Here is a 13,322-nt window from a genome sequence, read left to right on the forward strand (position 1 = left end):
TCAACGATAGAAGAAAAGATACCGACCTACTCAAATTGATCCAAGTTCGAAAGAGAAATTAAGGAAGGAATTTTCCGAAATTGAAGTATAAGCTTGCAAACTGAAGAGCTTAGTGAGCGCGTCTGCTAAAAGTTTGGTGCTGCTGGGAATTTGAGGTATGTTCCCTAAACTGATAACTTGATGAGCCACAAATTATCAATAAGAAAGAAATGGAAGCGCTTAGCTGTTAATGATGTTTTTATATAACTTATTAAGTAAATTTAATCAAACAGTGAAAAAAATGTCAATTCGGAATGTGAGAAATCGTATTATGACCTAATTTAGTCCAAAGCTGTGAAGCTTTTGAATTAGTGTAGTTAGATGATCAAATTAAGCAATTCGTGAAGTTAGTATGCTGTTGTGTATGTTATAAACGAATGGAATTTGGAAGTAAATGAGCCTAATGATATGTGTATGAGTTGTCGATACAAAAATAAAATATAATAGGCGGATTGGTCCGTTGTGCGCTGCTGTGTTTTTTGAGCAAATCCAAGTAAGCTTGGCACTATTTGAATTTGTGTTTCACTACGTTTAAGAACCAAATACTTGGGGAATTCAATAAAGATACTAAATTTTTTTATTCGGATACAAGTTATGGGTTTTAGCCGTAAAGCAAAAGGTCATAAAGGTAAGCTTTGTGAAGACCTTATGATGATTATACAATGGTAAATGAAGACGTTATGATGATTATGAGTGTGAATTTTGTACATGGTAGGCTTTTGAAAGTTGTAATGTAGTGACTTAGTGAAAAAATCTTGAAGGCTATAAGTGTCCTCTGTCCTAGGAGAGATAGATGTTGACATCAATCTATAAATATGAATATATCCCTTTCTATCCATAGAGAATGACTAAGTGGCAGCAATGATGTGTAAAATTATTGGAAGATCATGATTTTAAAGATGAAAGTGGGAGTGTGGGACCGTTTATAGGAAATCCATACTTTTAGTAACTTTCCTGTAAATAGACATGTCTTGATGGGAAGTTTCTTGTTTTTTCATTAAGAAACACCTGGAATCATGTTTATAGATAGAGTCCGCTAAACTAAGAAATTAAGTAACATAATTTCGATTGACTTTCTGAGTGTACCCTGTGCATGAAATAGGAGAAGCTGTTCGTAAACAATGTAAATGCTGGGTGTGTAATGACATTATTATTGGTTTGTACCAAAGTGGTCAACTTTGTTCACACTATACTAGTGAATCATTGGATTTGAAATTTGAATGCAATACAAATGAATTGTTAACCAAGATATATACTCTAGGTAAAAGATGTAGTGTATATCATTATTTAATGTAAAAATCCATGGGGTGTATTACTTTATTCCATATTTTATTGTATGGAACGGTAGGTCAGAGATGGTATTTATGTATTTGTTAAAATTTTGGGGTATAAGTTATCTGACAAATAGCATAGGTGATGCAATAAATTTGGTGTGAGAATGTACAATGTAAAAGTGTGGTGGTTAAATGTTGAAACTATGAAAATTGATTATAAAGATAAGGGAATTATATTTACTTTTCCATTATCTTCACTTTGTGGTTAACCAATCTAGAGACTTGAGAGAAGAGTCAAGTTGTAGAGGCAAAGCATCCACATACTCAAAATGATTCAAGTTGAAAGAAGATATTAAAGGAACAAATCCTATGGAAATTGAAGTATAAGCTTGCAAAGTAAAGATTTCAGAAAGGGATTATGCTAAAGTTTGGTGTTGTTGGGAAATTTTCACCCTGTCTTTTCAGAAAAATCTCAACATACAGCTGTAAGCAAAATATTAGTATGTATAATGTAATTGTGTTAAAACCAACTGATATCACCTAAATTAGTGGTAACCGGTTACTCCAATTATGAGTTCTGACAAGGTTTTTCTATATGATAACAGGTTTTATTGGAAACTCACATCTGTCTGTATAAAGTTCATTTCATTGAGGTGCTCAAACCACATACTGGCAACATATCAACACATCAATGGCATCATCATCATCATCATCATCATTTTCCCCTTCCGCTCCGGTATTTTCTTCTAAATCATGGAAGTATGATGTATTTCTTAGCTTTAGAGGAGAGGATACCCGCAAGACCTTTGTAGATCATCTCTACACAGCTCTTGAACAACAAGGCATCTACACCTACAAGGACGATGAAACACTTCCTCGGGGTGAATCGATAGGTCCATCCCTTATGAATGCTATAGAAGAATCACAAATTGCTGTCATCATATTCTCTGAAAACTATGCAGATTCTTCATGGTGCTTACATGAACTTGCACATATCATGAAATGCAAGGATACCGGAAACCAAATCGTTTTGCCCATATTTTATAATGTGGATCCATCTGATGTGCGAAAACAAAAGAGAAAATATGGAGAAACATTTTCCAAACATGAGTTGGAGAACGAGAACAATGTTGAATCTTGGAGAAAAGCACTCATGGATGCAAGTAACATTTCTGGATGGGAATCCAAGCACATTGCCAATGGGTAATTTTCTTCATTGTTTTTGTGAAACACATGTATACTTGTATCTTAGAAGTTTTTATCTAAATGTTTTGATTATTCGATGATGTTGATGAACTAGATAATCACAGGCTCTACTAGATCAATTTATCATTTTGGTAAAGTTAAAAGATATGTATCAAGTCCTAGGATTATGAATAACCTTAAATTAAGTTTTGATGGACTTCGTTAAGTTCTGATTCTAATAGCATACTTGATGCCTCGCTTCAAGCCGCAACACATCCATCTTGCTTCACTTTTTGTTATATGAAACTATTTTCGATGTTTCCCGAGAAAATTGTTACAAACTACCTTTAAATTTAACTTTTCAACTTCTATTTAAAATATTAAATTTTAATGGTGATTATGATCCCTTATTTCTATTTCATGGAACATGAAAAACGTTACCTCTTTCGTCAATGTGAGCATGTGTTGATTATCCTTGTATGTCCAACGTGTAGGCATGAATCAAAGGTTATCAAAGAAATTGTTGACACAATTTCTCGTAGGCTGCATCTAGTAACTCAAAGTGCAAATGAAAACCTGGTTGGAATAGAGGCTCGCATGCAAGATCTGAAATCAAAGTTACAAATTGGCTCAGGTGGCGTGCGCATGATTGGAATATGGGGGGTCGGGGGTGGTGGTAAGACTACTCTTGTGTCTGCTATTTATGATGAAATCTCTAGCAAGTTTGATGGTTGCTGCTTTATAAAAAATATCCGGGAGGAATCAAGCAAAAATGGATCGGAAAAATTGCAAGAGAAAATCATTTTTGGTGTTTTGAAACAAAAGCAAGTGACAATAGAGAGAGTTGAGGAAGGAAGACAAATGATAAAGGATAGGTTGTGCCACAAAATGGTCTTGATTGTGCTAGATGATGTCAATCAGCTTGACCAACTAAAAGCGTTAGCTGGATCACATGATTGGTTTGGTGAAGGAAGTCGAATAATAATCACAACAAGAGATGTGCATTTATTAAATGCACACAGAGTAGATGTGATGCACAATATTCGCTTGCTAAACGATGATGAGTCTATTAAGCTCTTTTGCAAGCATGCATGCCGGGATTACAGATGGACGGAAGATTACGGGCAGCTTTCTAAAGAGGTTGTCTCTTATGCTGGTGGGCTTCCATTAGCACTTACAGTAATCGGTTCTTTCTTGTGTGACAAAAACATTCATGAGTGGAGGAGTACATTAGCCAGACTGAAAGACATCCCGGATGATAATATTTTGGAAGCGCTAAAAGTCAGCTTTGATGGACTTAAACCACTTGAGCAAGACTTGTTTCTTGATATAGCATGTTTTTTTAGGTGGGAGAAGAAAGATAGGGCAATGGAGATGCTTGATGCTTGTGGTTTTCATCCTGTTATAGGAGTGAAGGTGTTGATACAAAAGGCTCTCATAACTATTTCCAATGGAAGGTTTGATATGCATGATCTGGTGCAAGAAATGGGACACCACATCGTTAGAGGTGAACACCGCAAGAATCCTGAAAAACATAGTAGAGTTTGGAAGAGGGAAGATATTTTTAAGATATGTGTTATGGGTGCAACTGCGGTAATGGTTAAGCTAGCTTTGCATGATGTATTATTTATGTATAAACAAAAATTTTGAATCTATCCTGATACCATTTTGTTCTTCTATCACAGGAACTTGACAAGATCGAAGCAATAAAAATGGATTTTCGGTTTCACCCAACAAAAAAACAAGAACAAGATCTTCCTACGGTCTACTCTGCAAACATGAAGAACCTTCGGTATATGGATTCGAGAGGTGGTCAACTATCATTGTCTAATGACCTTCCACTAAGGCAGCTTTGCTGTCTTATATTGTGCGAAGGCTTGCAAAAACAACTTTGGGAGGGTTGTAAGGTAATTTGTATTGTTTATTACTTTATTTAATTAATAGATGAAAATGATAAGACCAGATTAACAACAGAATCAAAGATAACCTAATGCTTTGATTAATCAATAAAGGGGAGCCTGAATTTTGAGAATCAGGAAGTCTCCAAACAGAATGTAAACTGTGAAAAACTTGTCTAACCCTAATGGGGGCTTAACCCTCCTTATTTAAGCCTCCTACCTAAAGGATATGTCCTAAACAAAATTAAATACCATATAATTACTATAAATATTTTTAATTACGGAAAGTACTAAACAGCCCCTATTGATTTCTTCTTCGCCTCTGATACACCTTTGTCAACTTTGGTCGGTTCATATCAATAACCCCCTCCCCCCCTCTCTCTGAAATATCACCTTGTCCTCAAGGTAAGACTCGGGAAACTGTCGCTGAGCCGACTCTTTCTCTTCCCAAGTTGCTTTCTCCTCATGTAAGCCTTTCCACTGGACCAACCATTCCTCAACACCTCGCTGTATTCTGCTTCGCACCACCTTTTCTGGAACCAGCATCCCATCATCCGTGGCAGTCAATTCCTCGGGAAGGGTTGTGAGCACCTCTTGACTTCCGACAACCTTCTTAAGCTAGTAAACATGAAAAACCGGATGAATAGAAGCATTATCGGGAAGCTTTAACTTATACGCCACTTTGCCCACTCGAGTCAGAACCTGGAATGGCCCATAGAAACACGGAGCCAACTTCTCGTTTGTGCTTTTAGCTACCGTAACCTTCCGATATGGTCATAGTTTCAAGTAAACCAAGTCATCAGCCACGAATTCCACATCTCTTCTATTACCATCAGCATGAGTCTTCATAATCTACTGTGCCCGGAGCAGATACAACTTAATTTCCTTGAGAACTTCATCCCTTGCTTGTAGATATCTGTCCACCTCAAATGTGACAACAATATCAGAATCATATCGAATCAAATGCGGTGGATCTCGTCCATAAAGTAGCTTGAATGGGGCCATTCGAATAGAAGAGCGGTATGAAGTATTATACCAATACGCAACCCATATATGGTAGCCATTTCACCCATTCCTTTGGCTGAGTGGAAGAAAAACACCACAAGTATGTTTCCAAATTTCTATTGACGACTTATGTCTGGCCATCCGTTTGCGGATGGTACGCGGTCCTGCATTTTAGGGTTGTACCCGAGTCCTTAAATAGCTCCTTCAAAAAATGGTTGATGAACACCCCATGGTTAAATCTTCCTAGATCCGTTCTGGTAGCTTTAACGGTTGGAGCAACCCTGTCGGTGCCAAATGGGAGTACTTATTGCACTGAAATCTGGCACATTCAACCACCGGTTTTGCCACATCCCTCTTCATACCAATCTAATATAACTCCCTAGAAAGGCATTGGTACGTCTTTTACATGTCTTCATGACCACTACTTGCCCCGGCATGCGATTTGTGAAACACATGAGAGACCCAGATAGATGTTCGTGGAATCACCAGCTTACCCATATGCATACCCTTATACAACACATGCCCCTGTCATGCCTCCTGATCTCATACACATCCATGTCACCAGCAGCTGAATCAATTTTCGCCTGAATATCATAAATGTGCTGGTCAAGGCTCAATTTAGCCAGCAAGTTAGCATGGTTGCTAATCCGAGAAACCGTTAATGCCGACAAGGAAACTCCCTCTCCGCGTCTCTGGACAACGCATCAACAGCGCCATTCTCTCCCACAGGTCAATACAAGATTTTGAAATTGAACCCATATAACTTTGAATTCTAGCGTTGATGTTCCCCGGCCACCAAACCCTGGTCAAGCAAAAATTTCAAGCTCTTTTGATCGGTCAATACTGTAAATTGGCGTCCTAACAAATATGACCACCATTTTTGTACCGCCAGTACAATTGCCATTAACCCGCGCTCCTATACCGATTTGAGTTGGGCTTAGCTACCCAATACTCGGTTGAAATAAGCTACGGGTTGGCCTTCTTCTATTAGTACTGCCCTTACCCCTTGACCAGATGCGTTCATCTCCACTGTAAACTTTTTGGAGAAATCAGGCTAAAACGGGCACTTGAGTCATGGCTTGTTGTAATTAATGGAATGCATGGGTTCCTTCGTTACTCCCAACAAATTTATCCTTCTTTAAAAGATCTGTTAAGGCTCTTGCAAATTTTCTTTTGTATCATTGCACAAATTTTCTGTGATAACTGGTTAAACCCAAGAACCCACTAAGTTCTCGAAGAGTCTTGGGAATCGGCCACTCTAACATAGCCAAAATCTTATTCAGATGATCAGCCATGGCCCCATCCTTGGTCACGACGTGACTGAAATAATCCACCCTCCCATGGTCAAAAACACATTTTTCTTTCTGTTGAAAAACAACCTCTCGGTTTTAAGGCAGCCAAAAATGACTTTGAGGTGCTCCCCCGGTGTTCTTCCATTGTTTTGTTGTAAACCAAAATATCTTTGAAAAGACAAAGGGTAAAAAACCTTATTAATTAACGACTGGAATGTCGATGGAGCGTTTGTCAACCCGAAAGGCATTACAAGGAACTTGTAGTGTCCCTCGTGTGTGCGTAATGCCATTTTTGGAACATCTTGCGGTTTCATCCGAATCTAATGGTACCCTGATTTTAGATCATGTTTGTTGAAAACCGCTGCCCCGTGAAGTTCGTCCAATAGCTCGTCTATAATCGAGATCTAGAATTTGTCCAAAACTGCCAGGGCACGATAATCTACATAGAAGCATCACTGCTGTCTTTTTTTAACAAGTAAAAATGGATTGGAGAATGGGCTAGAGCTCAGCTGTATGATCTCCACTGTGATCATCACATCCACTAGTCGTACGTTCTTGCTTTTTTGTAATTGTGGGAACCGATAGGGTCGAACGTTAACGCTCTCAGTCCCGAGTTCATCGAGCGTGGGATGAACTTGGGATTGAGATTCGAACACTGAACTTCTAGAATAGTGATGGTCGGGTTCACCTCGCAATGTTACTCATTTTTTGGTTACCGTAACAGGTTATTGTTAATTCCTACCAATTCACTCTCTTATCGCCCAACGTATGCAACTACTTCATGCCAAATATGATATTGTTGCTGCCCAGTTCCAAGGGGGTAAAAGTCATTAACCAACTGGTATTCAAGTAGGGTTAATAGTTAATACCATACCCTTACATATTCCTCTATTGTGATCTCACTTCTCGTTCCCCATCATAACCCCCATCTTGCGAAGCCCTTTCACAGCTTAGCCTAGAAGCCCTATGATAATGTGCCCTTAGCACGGGCTAGAAGCTGCGCCCAGCCCTGCTGAAAGGCGTCATGGAAGACCGCCAGACCAAGCTACTCCCATTGCAGCCGCCAAAACGAAGTCTCGCGCCACGGGCGTCCCTCTAGAGCCGGACGCCCACATTGAAGGCTCAGCCCTCAGCGGGGGCCTTCCACTCCGTGACAAATCCAATGACTCCAAGCGACAAGGAGTATGCTCAGAGCTTTACTACCTTATTACCTGAACCAATCGTCAGCTCTGGCACAACAAGGAGCACGATTAATCAATCAAGGCACTAGATCCTATCGGAGCTGACGACCTTGTCCCATGTATTGGCCAGAGGTCCCAGCATAAAAGGTCTCCTCCGCCACCTTAAAGAGTAAGTCATTCTCTCTCAGCTCTAACCATACACTCTCAATTCAACCACTAACTTGACCGTTTTAGCATTTTTCCAAGAGCTCCTCCCTCAGAGAGAGAGAGAGAGAGAGAGAGAGAGAGAGAGAGAGAGAGAGAGAGAGAGAGAGAGAGAGATTGTTCTTCTCTGTTGTGACCTTGCAGGTCTCCCGGAATGACCAAGATTACTCTGTAACCGCCCAGAGCCACCGCTTCAGATTACCGGAGGACGTGGTCACATCACCCTACAATGTGTAATGACAAAAAAATTATGGGTGGCACCATTGTCAATGAGTACCACCTCCTCCTGATCACTAATCATACCACACGGCTTCATCGTATGGGGTGTCGTGAATCCCATTATCGAACTCGCCGACATTGAGACCATGTCCAAGTGCACATGCTCCTGCCTCTCGGGTTCCTCCTCTTCAACGTCGACCAGCAAAAGGGTTTTGTCAGGACAACGATGGCCAGATGCAAATTTTCCACCACAGCAGAAACAAAGGCCCTTGGCCTTAGTATCTGCAAACTCCGCGTTTGTCATTCTTTTAGAAGGGGCTCTAGTAGTTAGTTGCACCTGAGGTGTCCTTGAGGGCCTACGAACCATGTTGTCGTTCCCCACCCGTCGCAGAATGGTTACCCATTGCTCTTGACTTGCCCTTGTTTGGCCCCACATATTAACTCATTCGACTTTCATCTATCAACAAGGCCAACTTAATCGTTTGTCCAAGCCTTGTAGGTTGCATCATTTTAACCGGATTGTGCAAATCTGGCTTAAGTCCCTTAACGAAAGTACCCTCCGGCGAATGCCCCCTAGTTGAGCCGCCAACTGTTCAAATATCCCCATGTAATTTTGTGCCTATCCTCCTGTTTGATGGCTAAAAACTGCTCATATAGGTCACCCACTTAAGAAGTCTGAAAACGTTCCAATATCCTGAGTTTAAGCTCCTCCCAACTTTGAAATGGTGTCCCATGTTCATTCCAATGGTACCAAGCTGGTACCGGACCTTCTAGGCACAACACTACTGTCTGTAATCGCTCTCCTAATGTGGTTAGGCCCTGCATATCAAAAAACCCATGTTTTGAAAACCGGACCGGACCGGCCGGTTCGACCGGTTCAACCGGGAACCGGTCAGGTTACCGGTTTTCTCAAGCCTAAAAACCGTTTGTTTTCAAACCGGATAAAACCGTCCGGTTCACCAAAAAACCGGTTCAACCAGCCCGGTTCAACCAACGAAAAACCGGTTTTTATAAATTATAAGAAAAAAAAAAACTTAAACTTTCAAACGCCGGTTGATGGACCCAACGCATGGATCCGGCTGAACTAATTTGCATGACCCTTCTTTATATAAGCAAGTGGCTACCTTTGTTTTTACTTCCAACCGATGTGGGAAGTATAAGGATTACTTAATGTAAAACCTTTACTTCATACGTTTTATACTCCAAATAACTAATTTTTATTCTATTTATCTTTCGATGTGGGATACTATAGGATTGTCCCATTGTTTAACATAATCCTTTTCAAACCTCAAAGACTATGGATCATTAATATATATATATATATATATATATATATATATATATATATATATATATATATATATATATATATACACCGGTTTTTACGGGTTTTAGGACCGGTCGGACCAGTTGAACCATCGGACCAGTAAGACGGCCGGTTCAATGTCCGGTCCGGTTTTCAAAACCTTGCAAAAAACCGTTCCGCCTTGTACACCCACCCATATACGTCGTTGCCTTCACAGTGGCCCCTTCCTTGCCCTTGGTTAGAGATTGGTGGCTGCCATGGTTGGTCCCATGTGATTGCTTCTTGGAAAGTGCTGATCTCAATCCCCCATCCATCACCGGTGTATGATTTAAACTTGCTATTGTTGGAACCGTCCCCAGGGTGAAGGGAGGTGGTCCAAGGAATCTTTGTTCATCGAACAGAAAGGAGGATGTGGCGTGTAAGAAGGTTGGGGTTGCGATTGCATGTGTGGTTGCATGATTGGTGGCTGTTGCCAACCCCTGGAGGCAGTTTTTAGCGGAATAGAAGCAGCCACCTTAGTGATTGTAACAATTGGAGGGGTCACCTGGGGAATTGGTTGCGTAGGCGGTGGTGGTGGTGGTTACGATGCCCTAAGTAGGAGGGCCATTATTTCTTAATTGCTTGTCTACTTTCCGATTCTGCCCTCATCTCCACCAATTCTTGATCCACCTTCTCGAACCGCTCCAGTGATTGTGTTTGAAAATCTACTAGATTCTTATCAAGAGTCGGATCCTTGTTGAGGTTTCAGGCGGCAGTATCAGATCGGGTGTCTGGTTTTCCCATGGTTCAAGTAAGAGGATAAATCCTAAACAAAATCAAATACCATATAATTACCATAAATATTTTAAATTACGAAAAGTACTAAACAGCCCCCGGAGAATGCTTCTTGCGCCTCTGATAGACTTTTGTCAACTTTGGTGGGTTCATATCAGAAAACAAAGTTGATGAATTACTGAAATGACTAATCCAGAGTAAATTTCAAGTATCTATAGTATTAAAAAGCTTGGACCTTTATTCTATGAATACCATTTGTCTTCATAACTATAAACTTTTCAAAAAACAAATTGTTTATTGACATATTAATTAGTCATTGTAGTACATGGTATTTATGTAAAGCCCATCCTCCAACAAGTTATCATCTCATATATTTATTTTTAGAACAGCCAACTCATACACCCATTACGTTACCTTTTGGGTTTAAAGATCTATTAGTCATTGTTGATTAAAGACCATTATAAAATATTGATAACACTGATTTGGGTTTAAAGATCTATTATTATCTTGTTTTTCTTATATGTTTTATAGATATTTTATTAAATAACTGAACACTTCAGTTGATTCAGTTGATTTCCATATGTGGATGGAAGGAACTAGTTTATGCGTGTGTGTGTGTGCCATTTTCCTTCAAATCTTGTCACGTTTTATACATTTTTGACTTGTTTGCACTTTTATTAAACAGTTGCTGCCAAATTTGAAGTTATTGAAACTTTGTGATATGAATAACCTAATCATGACACCAGATTTTATTGGACTTCCAAATCTTGAAAGGTTCATTCTTAATGGATGTGGGTATTTAGAAGAAATTCATCCATCGTTTGGATGCTTGGAAAAGCTTGTTTTCTTATCTATAGAATATTGTCCCAGTCTTGAGATGTTTCCACCGATTAGGGGAATAAAGAAACTTGATACCCTTTCATTCAAAGGACACCTCAAACTTGTTAAGTTTCCAAAGATCCAACAACAGAAAATGGAGAATTTACCACATCTTGATTTGGATAATAGTGGGAATGAAATTGCATCCTACATAGAATCTTGTCCAAAATTTTTTGTTAATTGTTGCAGCAATCTTCCTGGTGTAGAATGTTTATGTCGGTTAGGGTTTTTTAACAACTGGCAAGAACTCCGCTTCTTAAGGAAGTTGGATCTGCACTGGTTCAACTTGCGAGATAAAGACCTAGGCTCTAATGTTTTAGAGTTGCCCAACTTGCAACAGCTCGATCTAAGAGGAAATAAGTTTTCACGATTAAGTTTTAGTTGCTTCCGACTTCCTCGGCTCAAATGGCTCAACGTGTCATGGTGCCAAGGACTTGTAGAGTTGTCGGAGCTGCCATCAAGTATGGCCGTTGTCATAGCAGATTTTTGTGGCTCACTTGAAAGCATTGGAGATATTTCAAACTGTAAATGGTTGTGGAAAGTCTCACTTCGGGGGGACAAGAAAGTAGGTCCACTTGTTGGTGAGATATTACTAGACTCCATGCTCCAGGTTTGCCTCTACTCTACGTACCTTTTGAATTTCGATCTTTATCATATATTTATCAAAACATACAAATACATGAATGTGTTTTTATGGCAGGGAAATGCTATTGAAGATCATTTTATCAATGTTGTTCTTGAACAGCAGATTCCAAAGGGGTTTGTAGGTAGGTTCTTTAGGGGAAAAACATTTACAAAGCGTCACCCACATGTTAAATGGGACCTATATACCCAGCATATTCAATCTCATGATGACACGTTTATACTGCATCTTCCAGATGATTGGTGCAATGACTTTTGTGGGTTCTTAATACGTATTGTTACCCAGGACCTAACAATGTGGATGGATATAAGCATCAAGCAGGATCCAGATGAAGAAGATTCTCGGTTTGAGATTTGGCAGGAATCCAATGAGGTACCAGAGCCTGAATATGGTGGAGATGTTAGGACACACGTGGGATATGTTTCCTTTAGTTCATTGAGGCAGACCACATCATTGAGTCCATCATACAATATCATTTCATTTTCCATAAAGGGGTATTGGACTTCATTTGCAGCTGAGCTCGTTCCTAGAAAAAGTAAAGATGATCCGGTGCAAACAAGAAAATTTGCAACAGATTGCTCAGAATTTTGGGATGAGGCAAATGATGCATCTAAGGAATTTATGATCCAAGATAATTCTAAGTCTTCTATCAATATTATATGGAAATAAAACATCTATCAGATCCATACACCCATATATCTCTCAACTCTTTGCCGGTTCATATAGTCTGCACTCTGAATTTATGAATGCGATTACACTGCGCATCATACATTGAAAAACAGATTGCAAAGGTGATTGCATATCAAGGTAAAAACTCCTGATTTGATCCTAGGTTTTGATACTGTAAGATACATCGAGTATTGAAAGAGAATGCTTGGTATATAAGCTTTAGCTAATTCATATGACTACACTTTGTATTTATACAGCAAAGGAAAGCACCACCTCTATATCATGACAGGGTGTGACTCACAGCAGAGCGAACAATCACCTGTAAGGCACATCATATATAACTGCCTCCAACTACCACGATATTATAGTCTAACATAACACATCAAGGGAGCAAGAAGATGCAAGATCAGAAGTAGGTTTATGTAATAGAAATACTCTAATTGTTCTCAATGATGTCTATGACCTTGACCAGCTAAAGGTGCTAGGTGGATTACATGATTGATGTGATCTATGGTGTCAGTTTATTATCACATAATGAGGCTAATGCTCTTTCATAGACATGCGTATTATCAAAATTCCAACTCAACCCTTGCATCATTTTATTTCTTTGTTGCAGGCAAATGACAAGATTAAAGAGATAATACATCAAAGGACTTCATCACTTTTTCCTAAGCTTGTCAAAAACATGAAGAAGCCAAGGTTCCTTCTATTTACCATGTTTTGGTAAATAATTTACAAACTACATTGTTTTGGT

The 13,322-nt window shown here is 39.4% G+C and overlaps 1 protein-coding gene across 1 annotated transcript; it reads left to right on the top strand.

The window, feature by feature from the left end:
• LOC145066100 (TMV resistance protein N-like) lies at nt 1-13,322 on the top strand. Its single transcript, XM_079013278.1, has 9 exons — nt 1-155; nt 1,919-2,516; nt 2,993-4,091; nt 4,184-4,405; nt 11,063-11,866; nt 11,957-12,023; nt 12,135-12,706; nt 12,826-12,980; nt 13,185-13,322. Exons 2-7 carry the CDS (start codon nt 2,005-2,007, stop codon nt 12,566-12,568), a joined length of 3,138 nt encoding a protein of 1,045 aa, XP_078869404.1. The 5' UTR covers nt 1-155; nt 1,919-2,004; the 3' UTR covers nt 12,569-12,706; nt 12,826-12,980; nt 13,185-13,322.

The sequence above is a fragment of the Lactuca serriola genome, chromosome 8 (genome assembly GCF_051521515.1).
Source record: "Lactuca serriola cultivar US96UC23 chromosome 8, Lser_US96UC23_V15, whole genome shotgun sequence".
NCBI classification, from domain to species: Eukaryota; Viridiplantae; Streptophyta; class Magnoliopsida; order Asterales; family Asteraceae; genus Lactuca; species Lactuca serriola.

Bases quoted from the DNA above. Each gene is read 5' to 3' on its own strand.
- LOC145066100 (XM_079013278.1), top strand. From the start codon at position 2,005: ATGGCATCATCATCATCATCATCATCATTTTCCCCTTCCGCTCCGGTA. The intron at 2,517-2,992 runs GTAATTTTCTTC...TCCAACGTGTAG, and splicing joins TCCAAGCACATTGCCAATGG to GCATGAATCAAAGGTTATCA. The intron at 4,092-4,183 runs GTAATGGTTAAG...CTTCTATCACAG, and splicing joins GTGTTATGGGTGCAACTGCG to GAACTTGACAAGATCGAAGC.